This window comes from Vicia villosa, linkage group LG1 (assembly GCF_029867415.1).
Source record: "Vicia villosa cultivar HV-30 ecotype Madison, WI linkage group LG1, Vvil1.0, whole genome shotgun sequence".
NCBI lineage: Eukaryota > Viridiplantae > Streptophyta > Magnoliopsida > Fabales > Fabaceae > Vicia > Vicia villosa.
The window spans coordinates 195,005,907-195,029,937 of record NC_081180.1 but is presented as its reverse complement, the minus strand read 5'-3'; the positions used below and the strand labels follow the sequence as shown (position 1 = coordinate 195,029,937).

Here is a 24,031-nt window from a genome sequence, read left to right as displayed (position 1 = left end):
CCAACCCACGAAGAAACAAATCTGCACGTGGCCCAACTCAATCCAGCATGAGGAGACGCACGTCTCCAACAACTCTCTGCCACGTCACCAAGAGGAGACGCACGTCTCCAATCCTCCTAAATCTTCTCCACTTGAGACGCACGTCTCAAGTCGTTCAAAGGAGTCCCCTCAAAAAGTGGAGACGCACGTCTCCAAGTCCCGGTCAAAAAACGTCCCTCATTTCACGCGTTCCAACTGGAGACCCTCAGCTATAAATAAAGGCTGCCACTTCACTTCAAAGAGTCCGATTTTCTGCTAACGAAGTGCTGCCGAAATTATTCCGCGACCGCTATTTTCTTTCCTGCTTTCAATTAAACCGTTTTATTTTCTCACAACAATTTCTACACCGGAAATTGTTGTGAACCTTTTATAAATCTAGCCTTACGTTAGATTTATCCTTTTTATTTCCTTGTTTTAAATTTCTGCAAGTTTATTTCCGAAGAACGATCCAGCCAACCTGTGGTGGAAGTTTGATACTTCAAGATTCAATTCAATTCAGCTTTATTTTATTTCAGGTTTATCATTTACCGCTTTATTTATTATTGTTATTGCATGAGATATTGTATGCCATTTAACATGCCTTTTATTATAAACCAAATTAATTTATGCATGCTTAACCGTTTTAATATGTCTGGCTAATTAACTAAGATATCAGTATGTAAAGTAAGTTAACCGTGGGATCCGAAATAAATTGGCTTAATTATATTTTATTAAATATCACTTGTTTTTGGTTTGTATGTCTAATTTAATTAGTAAGTCTTAAAACCAATAGAGCGAAAGTTTGAGGGGTTAAGACGGTCAAAGGTTAAAATCAATAGAGCGAAAGTTTGAGATCTTTAACTGGATAGTAGACATAGGACATTAGTTTTAAGGATGGCGAAAGCGTATTAAAACTAATTAGGACTTATTTATTTTCAAAAAATGTTTTTACACTCGCGCGGGATGGCGAAAGCGTACGTTAGGGATATTAGCATGTTCCGAGTCAACAGAGCGAAAGTTTGAGATTAGGAGATTTAAATAGATAACAACTTCATAAAACAAGCATTTTATTAATTACATTGTTTCCAAAAAGCTTTTCTAAAATCTAATGGGATGGCGAAAGCGTACATTACGAGTTAGGATAGTAGTCTAAATCAACAGAGTGAAAGTTTGAGAGGAGGACTTTTAATCAATTGAATTAATAAAGATTTTTAATCGAATTATTCATTAGCCAATGGACCTTCGGATCACCTAAAGTTAGACAAAATACATACTGATATCCGTCTATTATTATATTTCTTAGTATTCACAATCACATTCCTTTAGAAACAATCAAAATATTAGTAGCCTTAGCTTTACATAGTAACCTTAGATAACGGTAGATCGATTCATAGTCCCTGTGGATTCGATATCTTTTAAAACTACACGACACGACTGTGCACTTGCAGTCATAAGATTAATAGACACGTAAAGTCGCGATCAAGTTTTTGGCGCCGTTGCCGGGGACTATTTAAGTCGATATTGTAACTCACTTTTACACCGTAGAGACTAGGGCAATTCTTTCCTTTCTTTTTGAACGATTGTATGACAAATACTCGTTCACAAGGAGGAGATTTAATACAACAAATTAACGAGATCGAACGTTTCATTAACGTCAAACGTCGAGCTCGCAACCTTCCCGAAGTAGCACCAGTTCCGATTAATCAGGAATTGATCTTTACTGATCAAATCAATCAAATTACCCCGAAGTTAGAGATGGCTGCTATTCGTCCTCTTAGAGACTATGCCGCTCCTTCACGCGCTGAACCGCACTCAAGTATTGCACCACCTGCGATTGAGGCAAACAATTTCGAACTGAAACCTTCGTTGGTACAAGCTGTTCAACAGAACCAATTCTCTGGAAGCCCTGCAGACGACCCCAACCTTCATTTATCTGTGTTCGTGCAATATGCCGACACTGTCAAAGCTAACAACGTTAGTTCCGAAGCTATTCGATTACGCCTCTTTCCTTTCTCCTTGAGAGATAGAGCTAGAGCGTGGCTTCAATCCCTACCTTCTAATTCCATAAATACATGGGACGAATTGAAGAGAGTATTCTTAGCTAGATACTTTCCGCCTAGCAAAACCGCTATGCTAAGAGGTCAAATCAACGGATTTACCCAGAAAGATAATGAATCACTCTTCGAAGCTTGGGAACGATACAAGGACATGCTTAGACTATGCCCTCATCATGGACTCAAACCATGGCTGATCATCCATACTTTCTATGGTGGTCTCCTTTATAACACTAAAATGACTATAGATGCCGCTGCTGGCGGAGCATTAATGGACAAACCCCATGATGAAGCATACAACCTCATAGAGAACATGGCACAAAACCATTACCAATAGGGTGGAGAACGAGCCGCTCTAGAGAAAACCCAAACCAAAGGAGGAATGTACGAAGTAAGTGGTATAGACCGCGTTAACGCTAAAGTAGACGCTTTAACTCAAAAGATCGAAAACGTAACCATCACTCCTTCAGCCACCGCTGCTGCCGTAGCACCTAACTGCGAGATTTGTGGATTAACTGGACACGGAGTTGCCGAATGTCAACTCTTGACTGGTATCCCATCTGATCAAGTAAACTATGCTCAAGGAAACCCTTATTCTAACACGTACAACCCTGGATGGAAGAACCATCCAAACTTTTCATATAAGAACAACAACGCGCTGTACGCGCCTGGACAAGCACCTGCTATCCCACCTGGCTATCAAAAAGCGCCTATAGCTGCTCAAAACGCCCCTAGGAAGTCGAACCTAGAAATCATGATGGAAAACTTTATAGCTTCCCAACAACAAACCAACAAGGACTTCCTAAATCAAAACATCCACAATAGTGAGCAACTAAAACAATTATCGAACAAAGTAGATGCTTTAGCTACGCATAACAAAATGTTAGAAACTCAAATTTCACAAGTAGCTCAACAACAAGCACCTACTGCTGCCCCTGCTGGCACGTTTCCTGCTCAACCACAACCTAATCCTAAAGGACATGCGAACGCGATAACACTACAAAATGGAACGAACTACGATGGACCTATCGATCTTAGAACTCAAAACGCACCCATGTCACAACAAGAGCCAAAGGAAACCAAAAAGGCATCAACTGATGACCAAACTACTAAGTCCAATGAGAACAACACCGAAGTGGAACCTGAAAAAGAAAAACCTTACGTTCCACCACCACCTTATAAGCCACCAATTCCTTACCCTCAGAGATTAGCTAAATCCAAAACCGAAGCGCAATTTAAAAAATTTGTAGAACTTCTGAAACAATTAAACATAACCATACCTTTCATAGAAGCCATAACTGAAATGCCTTCGTATGCTAAATTCTTAAAAGAAATTCTATCGAACAAAAAGAAACTCGAGGATAACGAAACTGTAACACTTACCGCTGAATGTAGCGCTATCATCCAAAATAACATGCCTCCCAAACTGAAAGATCCTGGTAGTTTTTCTATACCCTGTGTAATAGGAAAGACTATTATAGAAAAACCCTTATGCGACTTAGGAGCCAGTGTTAGTTTGATGCCTCTTTCGACCTGTAAGAAACTAAATCTGGGTGAGCTTAAAGCAACGAGAATGTCTCTTCAACTAGCTGACCGTTCAGTTAAATACCCTGTAGGAATGTTAGAAAATATCCCTGTGCGTGTAGGCCAATTCTACATCCCAACTGACTTCATCATAATGGATATCCAAAAATATTCTAACATCCCGATCATATTAGGAAGACCATTCTTAGCAACCGCTGGTGCAATTATAGACGTTAAGCGAGGAAAACTTACCTTCGAAGTAGGAGAAGAGAAAATTGAATTTATTCTTTCCCAATTCCTAAAAGCACCTTCTATAACTGACACATGCTGCTCTGCCGACATAATCGACGAGTGTGTAAATGAAATAAAATCAGAACCACATAAGGAAACCGAGATCCTAAGAATTCCTATACCGCCAATTTTTGAAGATGACAACTGGCGTGGGGAATATCAAGATAACCACTTGAGTGAATGTTTGGCATTAACTCCTGATCCTATACCTGGGCCTAAGAAACCTGCTATAGAGCTTAAAACACTACCTACCGACCTTAGGTACGAATTCCTAGATGAAGAACTTAACCGACCAGTTATAGTTAACGCCAATTTAGGACAAACCGAAACTGAAAAACTACTCACTGTCCTGAGAAAATACCCAACCGCTCTAGGATATAACATATCATATCAGATCTGAAAGGAATAAGTCCTTCTCTCTGTATGCATCGCATTATGCTCGAAGAAGATTGTAAAACCTCTAGGGAGCATCAAAGACGAATAAATCCCATTATGAGCGATGTGGTTAAAAAGGAAATCCAAAAACTGCTAGAGGCCGAAATCATATATCCAATATCCGATAATAAATGGGTTAGTCCTGTTCATGTCGTACCAAAGAAAGGAGGAGTTACTGTAATCACTAACGCAAAAGGCGAATCTGTAGCACAACGTACCCAAACTGGATGGAGAATGTGCATTGACTATAGAAAGCTAAACAAAGCTATCCGAAAAGATCATTTCCCTTTACCATTCATAGATCAAATGCTCGAACGCCTAGCTAAACACTCACATTTCTGTTATCTGGATGGATACTCCGGATTTTTCCAAATTCCTATCCACCCTGACGACCAAGAAAAGACCACGTTTACCTGTCCTTATGGTACGTTCGCTTATAGACGAATGCCTTTCGGACTTTGCAATGCACCCGCAACCTTCCAGAGATGCATGATGGCAATATTTGCCGACTTCCTGGATGGAATAATGGAGGTATTTATGGACGGCTTCTCTGTCTGTGGAGGAAGTTTTGAAACATGCTTAGAAAACCTTGAATTGGTACTTAAACGATGCGTAAGCGTTAACCTAGTCCTTAATTGGGAAAAATGCCATTTCATGGTTCGACAAGGAATCGTACTTGGACACATCGTATCCGATAGAGGGATCGAAGTGGATAAAGCTAAAATCGAAATTATCGAAAACCTTCAACCTCCTAAAACAGTTAGAGAAATAAGAAGTTTTCTAGGACACGCTGGTTTTTACCGACGTTTTATTAAGGATTTCTCTAAAATAACCAAACCCTTAACCGAATTACTGATGAAAGACGCCAAATTCAATTTTAACGATAAATGCACTGAAGCATTCCGTACGCTTAAACAAGCATTAATCTCTGCGCCGATTATGCAACCTCCCGACTGGAATGAACCTTTCAAAATAATGTGCGACGCAAGCGATTATGCTGTAGGAGCCGTTCTAGGGCAAAGGAAAGATAAGAAACTACATGTCATATACTATGCGAGTAGAACCCTAGACGAAGCTCAAATGAATTACGCCACGACAGAAAAAGAACTATTAGCTGTCGTATTCGCGTTAGATAAGTTCCGTTCCTACTTGGTAGGAGCCAAAATAATCATATACACTGACCACGCCGCTATTAGGTACCTCTTAACCAAGAAAGATGCAAAACCTAGACTGTTAAGATGGATCCTTTTATTACAAGAATTCGACTTGGAAATTAAAGATAAAAAGGGAACTGAAAATGTCGTAGCAGATCATCGCTTAGTTGGAAGCTAACGAATTAGAACCATACCATCCAATCACTGAACCCAATAACTTTGCAGAAATAGCTTTAGCCCGCTCTGACACACCTTGGTATGCAGACTTCGTAAATTACCTAGCTGCTGGTGTACTTCCTCCTGACCTAAGTTACCAACAGAAGAAAAAATTCTTCCATGACCTAAAACATTACTATTAGGACGACCCCGTCCTTTTCAAAAGAGGCCCCGATGGAATCTTTAGACGTTGTGTACCCAAGGAAGAAATAGGAAGCATAATAACACATTGTCATTCAGCACCATGTGGAGGACACCATAGCACATCTAGAACCTGCGCCAAAATCCTTCAATCTGGACTCTTCTGGCCTAACCTATGGAAAGACGTTTATTTTGCTGTATTAAACTGTGATAGATGCCAACGAACCGGAAATATCTCGAGACGTGACGAAATGCCTCAAAAGGGCATCCTAGAAGTAGAAATATTTGACGTCTGGGGAATAGACTTTATGGGTCCGTTTCCATCATCATTCGGAAATCAATATATACTCGTAGCTGTTGATTACGTTTCGAAATGGATAGAAGCTATCGCTTCTCCTACAAACGATACACGAGTAGTTATCAAACTCTTCAAAAACGTTATCTTTCCTAGGTTCGGTGTGCCAAGACTGGTAATTAGCGATGGTGGGTCTCATTTCATTTCAAGAATCCTTGAAAAACTCCTTCGAAAATATGGAGTAAATCATCGAATAGCTACACCATACCATCCACAAACAAGCGGACAAGTAGAAGTATCTAACCGAGAAATAAAGCAAATATTGGAGAAAACTGTTGCTATATCTAGAAAGGATTGGTCATCCAAGTTAAATGAAGCTTTATGGGCTTATAGAACAACTTTCAAAACTCCAATTGGAACCACCCCATTCAAACTCGTTTATGGAAAATCATGCCACCTTCCGGTAGAGTTAGAACATAAAGCCTATTGGGACATTAAGAATTTAAATTTAAACTACACTACTGCTGGTGAGAAACGACTTTTAGACATAAACGAATTAGACGAACTTAGACAAGACGCTTACGAAAACGCCAAAATCTATAAAGAAAGAACGAAAAAATGGCATGACAAGCGTATATCTAGGAAATTTTTTAGCATAGGCGATAAAGTACTTCTATTTAATTCTAGACTAAAATTATTTCCTGGAAAGCTACGATCTAGATGGTCTGGTCCTTTCGAAATTACTAACATATTTCCGAGCGGAGCGATAGAAATCAAAGGAGAAACTGTCAAACCTTTTGTCGTAAATGGGCAACGAATTAAGTATTACCATCATCTCGAACACGATGAAAACATTCAAATTTTTAAACTTGACGAGCTGCCCGCTCATTCAGAAAACTGATTTTCTATTTTAAACGTCGTCGAGCTTACGACATAAAACAAAGCGCTTGGTGGGAGACAACCCACAATTATTTTTATTTTTATTTTTATTTTTATATTCTATTCTATTTTTGAATTATTTTAATTCTTCTATATTTTTATGTTTTTCCTACATCTTATAATAATTACTATAATTATAACCGCTATCTTTAAATTGTGAAAATCTTTCCTTTTTATAATTATAATTATTATTATAACTTGTTACACTTTTTATTTTATTTTTCTCTTTATTTTTCCTTTTAAACAACACTAGCCTAGTTCTAACTTAATTTTAATATTTTCAACTTATAGGCTTTCTTAACTACTAACTCATCAAGATGCAAGAAGTTGACAATATGGAAGTTGTGTTCCGTGGTAGAGGGCAAAAAGCGAGATATGCTAAGCTAGCTGAGAGGCAAATGGATTTGACTCGCTATCCTCACCACCCGACTATGGAAAGGTTAGGTATCGCAGAAAGCGTCATGCACTTGCTGAACCAAATCGGTTAGACCGGTTCTCACCTGTTCCGCAAGTTTAGTACTTACCGAAAGCTCACTTTGGAATTCATGAGCTCTTTGACTTATCTGCCTAACTGTGGACAAGGACTGAGGAAAGGAGTCATCCTCTTCCGACTCTTTGGTTTAGAATATCAGTTTTGCATCCGAGACTTTGCTGAAATGTTAGAAATCCCTAATGGATCAGATGCATACACCACAGTCCCTGAAGAAAGTCTTGCATACTGGGAGTTGGAAAGATTCTGGGGTAAGATCACTGGTAACGATAATCCTGAAGAGAACGAGTTTCAATCCGAGAACATTCATAACCCTGCTTTCAGATACCTGCATAAGATCATCGCTCACTACATCTTCGGTAAACCCGATAATGTCACTGAAGTTCTAGAGAAGAGTTATTCATCATGTTTTGCACCTCTCAGAATCGTCCAGTCAACGCCATCACATTTATGCTAACAAACTTCGAGCGCATCATGCAAGACGAAGTTTCACCTATTCTGATCGGCGGATTTGTCACTATGATTGCAAATGCCATAGGCCTGAGAACACCACTACTTAGATTGATACCTTTTGGTTCCTACAACTCTATAAACATTCGCTTCTGCTTTAATCGAGGTATCATTGGTAACCTTGGACCTGATCAGTTTGATTTACTTATTGATAATAAAGTACTGGATCAGTTCACCTTACCAAGTCCAAGGACGAGTGTGCACAACCCTGCTAACTGGCTTTACTATGATCAAATCCCTGAAAGAGAATTATCTCCAGAGACACCACAAGCTTATGAACATTTGAATGATGACATGTATGTAGCAGAACAAAATTCTGACCCTGACACTCCTCCTGGATACTATGGAAATGGAAATATACCCGTAGATTACCTTGAACCTGAATACGAACCTATGCCTGAGGATGATCATGTGCCTGAATATGAGCCTCTACCTGAAGATGAACCCATTCCTGAGTATGAGCCTGAGACTCCTACTGGTTCACAAGAAATTCAATCTGAAGACATGACTGACGTCGAGCTAGAGCAACAACAACCTGCTGCATCTGTTGAATCAGTGGCCCCAAGAAATGCTCCTCCGAGGATCGAACCTGCTCCTAATCAGAACACGCATGGGCAAGCCATCGACGCACTGCAACACGAAGTACAACATGTGCGCAACGAGTTACACACTCTGCAAATGCACTTCTTCGACTTCATCGACACCGTCAATGCTCAATTCGACGAAGTTTTCAAACACATTTATTCTAATGTGCACAACAACAGACGTGGCTAGATGTTAACGCTTAGATTATTAGATTTTATTTCTAGTTTTAGCAATTTCCAATTCCTAGTTTAGAATTTAATTTTGTGCATTTTTACATTCTGTTTCTATCAACACTCAGTACCAGTTTTTAATTTTAATGCATTATTTATATTCATTACTGCTACTGTGTTATACTGCACTGCTATTAACTGCTATGTATTCCTGAACGCATATAATATATTCAGCTTGCTTACCATTCTTTTTGCTGTTTATAGTATTAAAAATGTGACACTGTTCTGAACAATTTATCACATTATATAATGCCTGTCAGAAACTGTCCAGACCAGTGCATGCGTGGAAATCACTCCCCTAGGCTAGGAGACGCACGTCTCCACCTTTGTGGGACCACCCTTCTGCATGTGAAGGACAGGAGACGCCCGTCTCCATACCCTGTCCCCCAGCAGACTGACTGCCTGAGACGCGCGTCTCCCAAGGGCAACAGGCTGCACTTCGTTTGACCATGCAAACCATACATTCTCCTTCCATGAATTTTGAATTTTGAATTTCAAAATTCATCATTCAATATTCTTCATTCTCCCCATTATTTCTTCCATTTAAACACCATAAACCTCATTCATCCTCCATCACCACCTCTTTAACTCTACATCATTTCCCATTTCTCCATTCCATTCAAACTTCAAACACCACCATCACTTCACTTTAATTCTATATTTACTCCACCATTTTCAAACCTCACTATAAAACCACACCACCCCCACTCTTTTTCTTCACAACCTCCAAACCATTTTCTATTCTTCTACTCTCCACACTATCTTTTTCCAAACACATCATGCCTCCACGTTCAATCATCCGAAGTGTGCATCCTGAGAGGCCACCTCCCGACCTTTCACATATTATCTTTCGAGAGGAAGACAACGATGCTTAAAGAACCAAATACCTCGCTTTCTATGAACGTTCGGTTGTTCCCACGAAATTCGTGAACATCGAATGTCTAGAAACTCTGGGTCTCATAGATGGTGTCACCCGTTTGCTCATAAAATCTAGCCTACATCATCTCTGTACCGAACGCGTACCAACTTATGAGCCGCTCGTCTTAGAGTTCTTAAGCTCTTTTAATTATGACACTCCTTCTGATCAACCACTTTTAACCGGTAGCATCCAATTTCGGATGTTTAATCGTGAATTTACTCTGGACCAAGAAGCAGTCGCTACGTATTTGCATTTTAATAATGCACCAAATGCTCACCGCACAATCTTTCAAGAACTCAATGGTCGATCTTGGGAGGAACTCGCTTTCGAATTTTGGTTTAATCTTACTGGCGAAATTCCTACCGGTTGGAGGACCCTACATGCTTCTCATATTCAAAACCCCGCTATACGTTATTTTCAACGTGTTTTAGGGCACACTATTTTTGCAAGGTCCACCAACCACAAGGTAAACCAAAATGAGTTATTTTTCTTATACTGTGCGCTAAACAATATCCGTTTCAATGCCGCACCTTTTATGCTCCAACACATCCAAGGCTTTATCAACGCCCCCGCTACAAACCCCTTCCTGTTTGGCGATATTATTACCTCTTTGGCCTGTGCCTTAGGTCTCGGTGATGACCTCATCTCCCTCTCCCATCTTATGATGCCTGCTCAATCCCTCGATCTCACTTACTGCCGTGACTCTCACTTGGTTTCACCCCGTCATGATGGCCACTACACTCTGGTCGTCAACAAAGTTCTTATTCCTTATGTCGTCCTGCCATGCCCAGAGCAGATCAACATCCGTTACGTTCAGCGTTGGAGGCTTATTAATGAAAATCCTCAAGATAACCAACCTGAACATCCTAATGAGCCAGCGGATGCAATGGAACAAGAACTCAACCAAGCACAAGCTGAAGTCAACCAACCTCCTCAAAACAACCCTCCGCCTATTACTCTTGATGCCATGTATGCTGCAATTCAACGCCAAGACCAACTCTTTCAAGCTATGCAGACAAATCAAACCGAAACACTAAGGCTTATTCGAGAGATGCAACAAGAGCACCGTGACTACGCTATTAGGAACGAAGGCCAATACACCGAAATTGCCACACAATTGCATGATCTTAACATTCGTGTAAATGGCTCTCCTACTGATAGACGTCGCCGTGTTCGTACAAGAGGCGCAAGCAGTTCCCGCAACCGCAACAATGAGGAGTAGTTCACATGCATTGAGGACACTGCATCATTTAAGTCTGGGGGAGTCGTATTACTCGCTTTATTATTATTTCCTTTTAGTTTATTTCCTTTCCGTGTAATGTTTCTTTTCAAATTCAATAAAGCATATTTATGGAATTTCAAGTCTTCTATGTATAATTCCGTGGCTATTACAATTTCTTCCATTTTCTTGAGCCATAACAAAATTTTTAAACGCATAACCCCACACGTTCGAGAAGTACGAAGCTACTCAAATACTTAACATATAGAAATCACAATAAAGATTCAAGACAATACCCTTATTGTCCCGACACTCTAAAAACCCTCAAGTGTGTGTAACCGATTTGAATACCCTTTATACCGAAACCATCGACTTTAATTTTTGAAGTAACCCCTATTAGTTTATTCTAGCAGTCGGCACCGTCTTAGACACCAACTACACAGAGAGTCGATGAATATAAGTGTATGATCCTTATAATAATAATTATGTGTTTAACCGCTAATAGAAATGTGCCTACTAAGTAAGGTGATCCTCACAAGATCATTTAACCTAACGGTCACAAATCTCAAATACAGAGGATTTAAAAACTCATTGTCGATTGGTTCAGAAGTTTCCTGGTACTGAGCTTGGTAGGAAGGACTATTGTCCGATTCCCCACAATCTACAAATGAGCGCTAAAGAGTATACCACATAATGTGCCAGAACTCCATAAGAAGGATCATAGTCACTAACCGGCTACTCTGCTATGTGCGTGTCAAGATAATGGGCTTAATGTGATTGCGCGCGAATGAAAAGGGTAAAACATGATGACGAGTCAAGGTCAAGCTATAATGGCATGATTCGGATTGGTATGCACGCTGGGAGTTGTCTAGTGTCGCTACTATAAGTTTATTGCTAGGATCTGCCGCATTATTTTCAAATAAAAACACTCTGTAGCTGAGTATGACCAAACGACATGGTGGAAGCGTATTTCATTTCACTGTCCTCCTGTCTTTATCTTATTATTTGCTTGAGGACAAGCAAAGGTTCAAGTCTGGGGGAATTTGATAACACGATTTTATATCGTATATTTCGCTTGAAATCCATAAATATTTATAGCATTTTCCGTTTATTATATTGTTTTATTATGATATTATGCGAGTATTTGCTTTGTTTCAGGTTTTACACTCTCATTGAGACTATTTGTGAAAAGGAGAAGAAATGGAGCTAAAATGACCACTATTTGTGCCTAAAAGATGAAAAAGGGGTGCTGAAGTGAAAAAGGGGTGCAAATAAGGCCCAAATGTGCAAAGTACAAGTCCAGCCCACGAAGAAACAAATTTGCACGTGGCCCAACTCAATCCAGCAAGAGGAGACACACGTCTCCAACAACTCTCTTCCACGTCACCAAGAGGAGACACACGTCTCCAATCCTCCTAAATCTTCTCCACTTGAGACGCACGTCTCAAGTCGTTCAAAGGAGTCCCCTCAAAAAGTGGAGACGCACGTCTCCAAGTCCCAGTCAAGAAACGTCCCTCATTTCACGCGTTCCAACTGCAGACCCTCAGCTATAAATAGAGGCTGCTACTTCACTTCAAAGAGTCCGATTTTCTGCTAACGAAGTGCTGCCGAAATTATTCCGCGACCGCTATTTTCTTTCCTGCTTTCAATTAAACCGTTTTATTTTCTCGCAACAATTTCTACACCGGAAATTGTTGTGAACCTTTTATAAATCTAGCCTTACGTTAGATTTATCCTTTTTATTTCCTTGTTTTAAATTTCTGCAAGTTTATTTCCGAAGAACGATCCAGCCAACCTGTGGTGGAAGTTCGATACTTCAAGATTCAATTCAATTCAGCTTTATTTTATTTCAGGTTTATCATTTACCGCTTTATTTATTATTGTTATTGCATGAGATATTGTATGCCATTTAACATGCCTTTTATTATAAACCAAATTAATTTATGCATGCTTAATCGTTTTAATATGTCTGGCTAATTAACTAAGATATCGGTATGTAAAGTAAGTTAACCGTGGGATCCGAAATAAATTGGCTTAATTATATTTTATTAAATATCACTTGTTTTTGGTTTGTATGTCTAATTTAATTAGTAAGTCTTAAAACCAATAGAGCGAAAGTTTGAGGGGTTAAGACGGTCAAAGGTTAAAATCAATAAAGCGAAAGTTTGAGATCTTTAACTGGATAGTAGACATAGGACATTAGTTTTAAGGATGGCGAAAGCGTATTAAAACTAATTAGGACTTATTTATTTTCAAAAAATGTTTTTACACCCGCGCGGGATGGCGAAAGCGTACATTAGGGATATTAGCATGTTCCGAGTCAACAGAGCGAAAGTTTGAGATTAGGAGATTTAAATAGATAACAACTTCATAAAACAAGCATTTTATTAATTACGTTGTTTCCAAAAAGCTTTTCTAAAATCTAATGGGATGGCGAAAGCGTACATTACGAGTTAGGATAGTAGTCTAAATCAACAGAGCGAAAGTTTGAGAGGAGGACTTTTAATCAATTGAATTAATAAAGATTTTTAATCGAATTATGCATTAGCCAATGGACCTTCGGATCACCTAAAGTTAGACGAAATACATACTGATATCCGTCTATTATTATATTTCTTAGTATTCACAATCACATTCCTTTAGAAACAATCAAAATATTAGTAGCCTTAGCTTTACATAGTAACCTTAGATAACGGTAGATCGATTCATAGTCCCTGTGGATTCGATATCTTTTAAAACTACACGACACGATTGTGCACTTGCAGTCATAAGATTAATAGACACGTAAAGTCGCGATCAATCCTCCCCCGGAGATGACCATGGCAGAAGGGGGGATTTCCCACGGGCTGTAAGGAGAAAGGGTGGAAGATGCCCCGGCCCAGTCAGGGAGGTAGAAGTCTTCCGGTCTGGTGATACTCATGGCTACCTGCATAGCGGGCGTATCCTCCGCTGGTTTTTTTTCGGTGACTAGCTTGGCTTCTTTGGCAACCTCTTGTTTTTTCGCGTACTGTTTCAAGTGTCCTTCTCGGATTAGTATCTCTATCGCGTCTTTCAGGTGGATGCGGTCTTCCGTGTTGTGCCCGTGGCCTTTATGGAACCGGCAGAACTTTGATTTGTCCATGTTCGGATGCGCGGGCATGGATTTTGGGAAGCGGACTTTGCCCATTTGGAATTCTGCGTTTGCGCATTCGTTCAAGATGCGTTCCCGGGATGCGTTTAGCGGGGTGTACTCCCGAAACTTCCCTGCTGGCGCTTTGTAGTCTTTCGGGTCCCGACCTTTGTCTTCTTTTTTCTTGTCAGTTCCCCGACGATAGTCGTCTTGACGAGCACCTTTGGTGTTCTCCTCTTGCCTAGAGTTCCGGGCTGCGTGAGCGGCCTCTTTCTCTTCGTACTGTATGTACGCTTGAGCCTTGAGAAAAAATTCGTCCAAGGTGGCGGGCGTTTCGATCCCGACGGCTTTGGCGAAGTCTGAGCGTGGTCGGAGACCCCGCTCGAGCAGAAACCTTTTCATGTGGGCTGTCGTGGATACCTGCACGGCCAGTTTGTTGAACCTTTCTATGTAGGCCCGAAGGGATTCGTCTTTTCATTGAATGATAGCCTCCAAGGACGCTTCTGATTTTGGGTGTCTCCGGGAGGCTGTGAAGTGCCTAGAGAAGAGTTTTCCGAGCACTTTCCATGAAGTGATGGACTCATTGGGCAAACTTTTGTACCACGTCATGGCTCCTTTGCGCAGGGTGGTCGGGAACAAACGACATTTGATCGCACTGGGCACCCCTCTCTAATCGAGGAGGGCGTCGATATTTTCTATGTGCCGTCTGGATCGATGGTCCCGTCGTATGTGCCCAGTGGAGGGGGTTTTTCAAGGCCGGTCGGCAGGGGTGCTTCCAAGATTGCGCGGGACAGAGGACCCCGACGCTCGTCTTCTTCGTCGTTGGCGAAAGGAGTGGAGGACCGGCTGCGACTCCGCACGTGTCTCCTGCGGTTATCGTCGTGCTTCGTAGGAGGCGATCGAGATCTTCTTTTTGGTCGAGGAGAAGGTGATCGGTGTCGGGAGTGGTGGTCGCTCGATCCTTTCTTGGAAGCGGGGCCCGCGTTTTCCCTCGGGGAGGGTGAACGAGGGCGTTTATAGGGAACCATGTCGCGCTGAGGGCGAGACTTGTGGCCGGGGGGAGTCTTCGAACAGCGTTTTTGCTCGAGCGCCCCGATCCTGTCGTTCTGCTGCTGAATAAGTGCGTTTGTCTGCGCAAGGGCGGCCAGAACAACTATCATGGTCTGGTCCTGGGGAGCTTGGCCCTTGGAGGAGAAAGGGTTTTCTAGGGCCTCTTCGTGGTTGTCTCTGCCACCAGTTTCCCTGAGATGATGGAGAGCATCTTCTTGGAAATCTTTCGGGGAAGGAGATGTTGTGATGCCGTCCCGAGGGACGGTGTTTCTGGGAGGAGGTATGACGACAGAGATGTCATTCTTGTTGAGTATCGTAGCGTCTAATGAAGAGGAGTCTTCGTTATTGTCAGCCATGAATGATAGTTGATTAGAGCTTTGGTTCCTGGATTCTTGCAGGAGGCAAGAAGGAATCAAGAAAGTGCAAGAAGAGGAATGGGAAAGTTGGAATTCCCATAGACGGCGCCACTGATCTTACCGAGCAGATCAGGTGGTCGGCAACAAAGAAGGCTTGATATCCGGAACTGTTGAGAGGGGGAAAAATGGCTGTACCTGCAAGGCACTCCGATGCCAAAGTAAGTGTGTGATCCACAAGGTACAACAAAGTGAGAGAATTTTGGGGTAAGAAAAGATTACCTTGCCCTATGGGATTAGAGGGCTATTTATAAGGTATCCTTAAGCGAAATCGGCTCCTCTTTCTAAGGCGTGGATTTAGGTAACGCATGAGCTGACCGCTTACCGGGCACGAGGCTCTCTCATGGTCGGTTGTCTTTGGTGTTTGCCCAGAACGGGTTGGGGAAGGCTGTCACGCGCGTGTCCAGGGTGCCTTGGGCCGAAGGCTGGATTGGCCCAATAAGGGTGATTGGGCCGGTCCAGAATAGTTTTTATTACAGAAATGTATGTGTGTGTTTGCTTTATAAAGAGCTTTTTTGTCTTTGTAAAAAACGATGTGGGACTTATTAATATACATACAACAACGACACTGAACAGAAAAAAACAACACCAACCATCTCAATCGCTATGGTCTCTGTCATGATTGTTGGTTACAATCATGTGAGTTGAAATCCAGAGGTTGTATCAAATAAGTTCTTCAGCATAGTAATGTTCAAGTTGCATTATATGTTAATTACAAGTAAATTTTAAACTGCTGCAGAATGCTAATTCTTTCAGGTAGTACATAGAATAATATCTATTAATATTCACAACACGGCTCATTTTTTATTCATGAAAGTTGCTTAGCTTTAAAATTCCATCTTTTTGTCTTACATAATACAAAAAAGATGCTTCTCATTTAACCTTGAAATGCTAAAGGATTAAATGTTATTTCTGTTTATCTTGCTTCTAGCTTTCCAAAGAGAACACTTCCATTCCAATTGGCCCAAGATTAAAAGAATTATATTGACATGAACTGCATGATCATAATTTCCAAAAACAATTACATAGAATTCTGATTGGTTTTATCTTCATGGTGAGATTTTGATGTCATGCAGCATACCATACATCATGTTTATATGCATCTAGCTGAGGCATACACTATATATGAGATGTTTGTGGGTTGTATTTTAACTGAAATCGTGATTAGAAGCTTTCTAAAAATATGTAAAGATGGTTGAAACCGTCACTGGCAGCCTTGTTTTCTCTTTTATCTTGCCATGTTTTTGAAAACTAAAGGTTGCATGATGATCCTTGATGCAATGTGAATGATTTTGATGTTTACTTCGTGTTGAATGATTGAGTATTAAATCAAGTCTTTGATGTTGTTCCTCTTTTATCTTCCTCCCAGGTACTCACACTACTGTATAACATTTCTTCAAACTTCCATCTTTTATTTCCATTCTGCATTTTTTTTGTGATAAATTATTGTTACTATAGTTTTCGTGAAAAATCATGTGTATGGAAATAACAATTTTTTAAACAAAAGAGCGTTAATATAAGGTCTATGAAAAGATGAAAACATTTAGAGAAAATATAAAGGGAAAGCAACAATACCTTGCCATGTATTCTAGTGTTATTGGTGGGATAACAACTGATCCAGCAACTATGGTTATTCCTATGGATGACCACATGGTGATCTCATTTCAGCTTGTTGGTTTGTTTTGAAACCGAGTTTAGGGGTTGTCTCATTGGAAGAGACAAAACGTGATTGACTGATTTTGTTTTCCCTGGGTCCCACACGTGCCATTTGTTGACTCTGCATTTTTATTTCCCTGTGATCACACATAAAGCAACACGAAGGATCCGCAATTATATTGCCTAGCTAGTTTAGTCACACATCGGTTACCATGGAAGCATAATTATTGTTTATAAGACAATACAAAATATAAGTTATTGAATTGAAAATAGTTTGAAGGTCATTGAGCTGCACTTGAACCAACAATTGGCTGAGGTCCATATCTAATATTTTGATAATTTATAAAAACAACTTCTAAAAAAAATAATTTTCTTGATTTAAAAATAAGTAAAAAATTAAAAAATAGTTTAATAAAATCATAATTGAAAAAATATGTTGTGTAATTTAAAAATTAAATCAAAAATAAAATTAAAATCCAATTGGACGCCCAGTCAGCAAAATAGTGAAATAGTATGAAGATTACATGGCCAAGTCAGCATGAGGGGGGATGCAATTTGGAATCTGTGTTTCTCAAGGGGGGAAGCACAATCTTTTAAGGGGGGGGGGGGAAATCAAAACACGCCTATATGGCAGGGGAGAAAGGTATTTAACCCTATATTATATGACAGGTCTGAATAATCAATATGAAGATTTGAAGAAACATTCAGGCGAATCAAATCAGAATATTGAAGATTATATAGTTTCTAATTATAGAGATATTCTTGGAAACTAACAGATTGAAGACCTTGATTGTAGCAGAAGTTACTGCTATATTGGAACAACAAATTTGCTATGATTGAAGGCCCAAATCCAGTTGGGTATAGGTTATAAATAGACGACTTTGTAACCTAGAAAAATAAGACAACCACCGAGCATTAACGATGTAGTTATTAGGGTTTGTCAAGGTAAACCTCCCAGCCTGTGGGAAGGTTACCTATGTGATCCTCGAAGCCTGTAGGTAAGAGGATTATTGTTCTTGAAGGAAGCTTTGAAGCAACTCCAAGTTCGTGGTCATAGTCAAGGTTCTTGGCTAGGGATTGTCATGGAAGTATGTCTTTCAAACCTTTAGATATTTGGGACTAGAAGGAGATGGATATTAGGCCGTTGCTACAACTCCTAGGACTGGAGAGCTGTACAACATTATTGCGATGATTGGAATTGGGATGGGGATATTCCATATCTAGGGAGGACCTAGGTAGAAGAATCATTGGGTAGGGATTAAGTGAGGGGTTTATTGGGACTAGTTTAACTCCGAATTAATACTGCTGATAATGGACTTCATTCCTTGCTTGGTATGCCTCCAGAGTAGGTGTGATTTCACCGAGTTGGGTTAACAATTTATGGACTCTTTTATCTTTCAGTTTGGCATAATTCTGTGTATATTCTTGCTGATTGTTTTTGGCAGATCACATGTCTCGACATCTTTCACGACATCTCAATCTGTTACGCCAGAATTTCATCACCCATTTGAATCACGTGCGAAATATCCAGAACATACTTCCTCAACTAAGACACATGAAACACATCATGAAGATTTGCAAGCGACGGCGGAAAAGAAATCCGATAAGCCACCTCACATATCCTTTATGAAATATGATACGGACCAATAAAACTTGGTGTAAGCTTTCTTGACTTCAAAGCTCTACTAACACTTGTTACTAGAGTAACTCTCATAAACACATGGCCATCCACTTGGAGCTCAAGTGCTTTCCTCCTCTTATCATGATAACTCTTCTGACGACTATGAGAAGCTTTCATCCTCTCATGGATCGTCCTTATCTTTTCAGTCGTTTATTGCACAATCTCAGGTCCGACCACAACACTTTCGCCTGATTCATGCCAATACAACAAAGTTATACACCTTAAACCATACAATGCTTCATACGGCGCCATACCAATACTCGCATGAAAACTATTGGTATAGGTAAAATCAATCAATGGAAAATGGCTATCCCAGGTCCCTCCTTGGTTTAACACACAAGCCCTCAACATATCCTCCAATAATTGAATAGTTCTTTCGGCCTGACCATCCGTCTGCGGGTGATATGCCGAACTCAACCTCAAAGTAGTACCCAAAGCATCTTGTAAACTCTTCCAAAACCTCGACGTAAACCTGGGATTTCTATCAGACACAATACTTGATGGTATTCCGTGCAATCTCACAATCTCTTCAACATACATCTCAGCTAACTTAGAAAAAGGATGGTTAATCTTCATCGGTAAGAAATGAGCCGACTTAGTCAACCTATCGACAATCACCCAAATAGAATCATTGCCTTTAGCAGTCTTCGCCAAAACCGTCACAAATTCCATGGAAATACTATCTCACTTCCATTCTGGAATGTTCAATGGTTGTATTAACCCGGAAGGCTTCTGATGTTCAACCTTCGACTTATGACAAGTTAAGCAAGCATACACAAACTCAGGAACGTCTTTCTTCATATCAGGTCACCAAAATAATCTCTTCAAATCTTAATACATCTTCGTAGCACCTGGATGAATACTCAAACCACTTCTATGTCCCTCTTCAAGAATACTCTTCTTAAGTTCTGGAACATCTAGAATACACACTCTATTCCCAAATCCTATTACACCATTCTCATCAAGTCGAAATTCACCTCCTTTACCTTGGTTAATCAATGTCAATTGCTCAACCAATCTCAAGTCAGATTTTTGTCCTTCTTGAATTTCTTCAAGAATTCCACTTGTCAACTTCAACATTCCCAATTTCACACTAGCAGGGGTTGTTTCACCCCGCAAACTCATGTCTCAGAACTGTTCAACTAACTCTATTTCATGCACCATCATCATCGACATATGCAAAGACTTCCCACTCAATGCATCAGCTACCACATTTGCTTTTTAGAATGGTAACTCAAATCAAAATCATAGTCTTTCAACAACTCGAACCATCTTCTCTGCCTCATGTTCAACTCTTTCTAATCAAATAAGTACTTCAAACTTTTGTGATCACTAAACACTTAAAATTTAGAGCCAAAAAGATAATGTCTCAAAATTTTCAAAACAAACACCACCGCGGCCAACTCTAAATCATGCGTAGGATAATTTCTCTCATGAACTTTAAGTTGTCTCAAAGCATATACAACAATTTGTCTGTTCCGCATCAACACACCACCAAGGCCCATCTTCGAAGCATCACAATATAACATAAAAGACTCACTTGGATTAGGCAAAATTAATATTAGAGTGATCATCAACTTCTTCTTCAACTCAATAAAACTTTCTTCAAACGCAACATCTCATACATACGTTTAACCCTTTCGAGTCAACTGAGTTAACAGTAATGCCAACTTACAAAATCCCTCAATGAACCTTCGATAATAACCAGCTAAACCAAGAAATCTTCACATCTAAGTCACAGACTTTGGAGTCTTCCATTGCAACACAACCTCAACTTTAGAAGGATCTACAACAATTCCACCGCTAGAAATCACATACCCAAGGAAACTCACTTCTTTCAACCAAAACTCACACTTCGATAGCTTTGCATACAACTTCTTCTCTTTCAACACTTGCAACACTACATGTAAATGTTCAGCATGTTCCTCTTTCAATTCAAAATAAATCAGAATATCATCGATGAACACCACCACAAACTTATCAAAATACGAATGGGAAGTCCGATTCATATATTCCATAAAAACACCTGGGGCATTCGACACACCAAACGGCATCACAGTATATTCATAATGACCATACCTCGTTCGGAAAGCCGTCTTCGTAATATCATCTGGTTTAACTCGAATATGATGATAACTCGACCTGAAATCAATCTTGCTGAAAACATTAGCACGTACCAACTTATCCATCAAATCGTATATCCTCAGGAGTGGATACTTATTCTTGATAGTCACTTTATTCAACTGTCTGTAGTCCATACACAACCTCATACTCCCATCTTTCTTCTTAACCAACAACACAGGTGCACCCCACGAAAAAACACTCGGTCGAACAAACCTTTTCTCGAGCATCTCTTCCAATTTCTTCTTTAGTTCATTCACCTCGGGAGCCGACATTCTATAAGGAGCCATCTGTAACACCCTTCTAAACCTGCGGCAATTAAATAAGTTTATTCAGAGTACATGAAAATAAGGGTGCCACAATTCAAAATAAATTAAAACATCATTCAGTCATGTCATGCATTCACTAAGGCAATCATCATCAAATAAACATTTCATGTCAACACAGCGAAAATTAAACCATACGGATTAAGTTTAACATCTTTAAAACTAATCCTTCAAAACATCAAAACACAGCCAGAGTTATAAACCATAAACTCTAAAACATCGTGTCTCCAGTGTTACAAATATCAGAGCATGACACCTGACGCTAACTAAATAACTGACTCATGAGCTAATCCTCACCGAGTCGAACAGCCGCTATCCTCAATCTGAAAATGACAACATGTAAGGGTGAGTCTCATAATAATTAACAAATTTTATAAGGTTATAAAGCAAATAACACATCATAGCTGCATCGTTCACCCAATTGGTTCATAAACAGACATTTAGACAAGTTTTATCATTCATAAGCAACCAATCACAACATCAATAATTATAACACTGGAATACATCCAATCATGTTATAAAAGTATGCATATGTATGAAGTGACACTATGCATGTGGTACCTACATCATCAAATGGGAATAACCCATGACCGATCCAACATCATCAAGATACGGCCCTGCCAGCACATATTCCACACAATGGGAATCATGCCCTTTATTGATCCAACACATCATCATGGATACAACATCATCAATGAATATGAATGAATGCAAACATACATGAACATACTTATACCATCGTTAAGTCTAATAAGTAACATCATCAAATACTCATTTCATCATAATCATCATCACCATCATCAAGCATGTCGATATATATATATATATATATATATATATATATATATATATATATATATATATATGCATCATTCAATCACAATCACATCATTAATCTTCAAATATATTATTTCACAAGGTTCGTTTAGCTCGAAACGGCACACGAAACGGACCAACGGTTCAAAAGTTATGAACTTTACAAAATACATCATTTTTAAAAAATCATCAGTGGTAATCAGTTACCCAAAGGCCAGTAACCGGTTACCCTGACTCGCGAAACACATCCCCCTGTTTTTTGTATGGGTAATCGGTTACCCTGCTTTCAATAACCGATTAACGGCTCCTAGAAAGCAATATTTCCCTTTTTTTCACTGCAGTAATCGGTTACCCTGCTCCCAGTAACCGGTTACTGCATACCTGCAACCCCAATTTTGCCGAAAAACAACATTCTACACATTCCAATTGCCCTCAAATCATACCAGCACGAATTTTAGGAAATGGAACACACATACAACACGAAATGCACATCATAATACACCAATTAAGCATCAATTGAGACCATAACAACACAAATATCATGGATTCAAACAAAGTGATCAAACATCATACAATTTGACTCAATCCCTAAACCTATCATATGACTCAATCGATACGAATTCCACATCTATTCCATGCTATCAACCCTAACCCGATAATAGATGCTAATCAGATAAGTCCCCCCTTACCTTAGCCAAATTCTTGAATTGGGTCTTCTTCCTCTTTCGCTGCTTCTGCAATTTCACGTTCTTCCTCTCTTCTCCTCTTTTGCTCTTTTCCTTCTATTCCAATTTTCCTCTTTTCCTTCTTTTATGAAAAATAAAACTTAACTTTAGTAAAAGGCCTCATGACTAACACCCCTCCTTTTACTAAACACTACCTTGGCCCAATAACTTAACATCTTATATTTTTCCACATAATTCAATATAATGCTAATTTAAATTAATTAATTCAAAACTTAATTAAATTAATTAAATAAGAATTTTCGGGATGTTACAACTCTCCCCCACTAAAAGAGTTTTCGTCCTCGAAAACATACCTCAAGCAAAGAGTTCCGGATAGGAATCTTTCATCTGGCTTTCTAACTCCCAGGTGACATTCCCATCAGCCGGTCCTCCCCAAGCTACTCTGACCAAAGCTATTTCCTTGCCACGCAACTGCTTCAGTTTTCGATCTTCAATCCTCACAGGTAAAGTCTCAACGGTCAAGTTATCTTTCACCTGTACATCATCTATCTGGATCACATGGGATGGATCCGCAACGTACTTCCTCAACTGAGATACATGAAATAAATCGTGCAAATTTGCAAGCATCGGCGACAAATCAATACGATAAGCTACTTCTCCCACCTTCTCAGAAATCTGAAACGGTCCAATAAAACACGGAGTCAACTTCTTTGACTTTAAAGCTCGACAAATACCTTTCATAGGAGTTGTAACACCCTATTTTTATTAGATTTAATTAATTAGGATTATTTGATATTTGATAATTGTTTACGTGTTTTATTTAATTATTGTTTGCGTGATAATTATTTAATTGAGTGGTAATATGTTATTTAGCTAATTAATAAGTGGTAGAATTTTATTTGAAATTAGTTAAATGGGCTTAGTTGAGTGAGAAAGAGTATTAGGTGAGTTAAGCCCAATGAAATAATGAGAATTAGGAGAGAATGTTATGTCATAACCTAAATAGAAAGAAAAGAGGAAAAAGATAGAAAGAAGAGAAGAAGAACATAGAAGAGAAGGAGAAGGAAATTATAGATTCTTGAAGAGGGTGGATTAAGAGTTAGAGGTAAGGGTTTGAATACAAGTTCTTGTAGAATCTATGATTAGGTAATGT

General features: G+C 39.5%; 1 protein-coding gene and 1 non-coding gene across 2 annotated transcripts; both read right to left on the bottom strand.

Moving 5' to 3' along the window:
* Positions 1-2,148: 2,148 nt before the first annotated feature.
* Positions 2,149-2,255, bottom strand: LOC131645357 (small nucleolar RNA R71). The gene has a single exon (XR_009296986.1). It is a non-coding gene; the product is annotated as a small nucleolar RNA R71 (small nucleolar RNA).
* A 12,569-nt stretch (positions 2,256-14,824) lies between these two features.
* LOC131662146 (uncharacterized) lies at positions 14,825-15,535 on the bottom strand. Its single transcript, XM_058931847.1, has one exon. It carries the CDS (start codon positions 15,533-15,535, stop codon positions 14,825-14,827), a length of 711 nt encoding a protein of 236 aa, XP_058787830.1.
* Between the last annotated feature and the right edge of the window lie 8,496 nt (positions 15,536-24,031).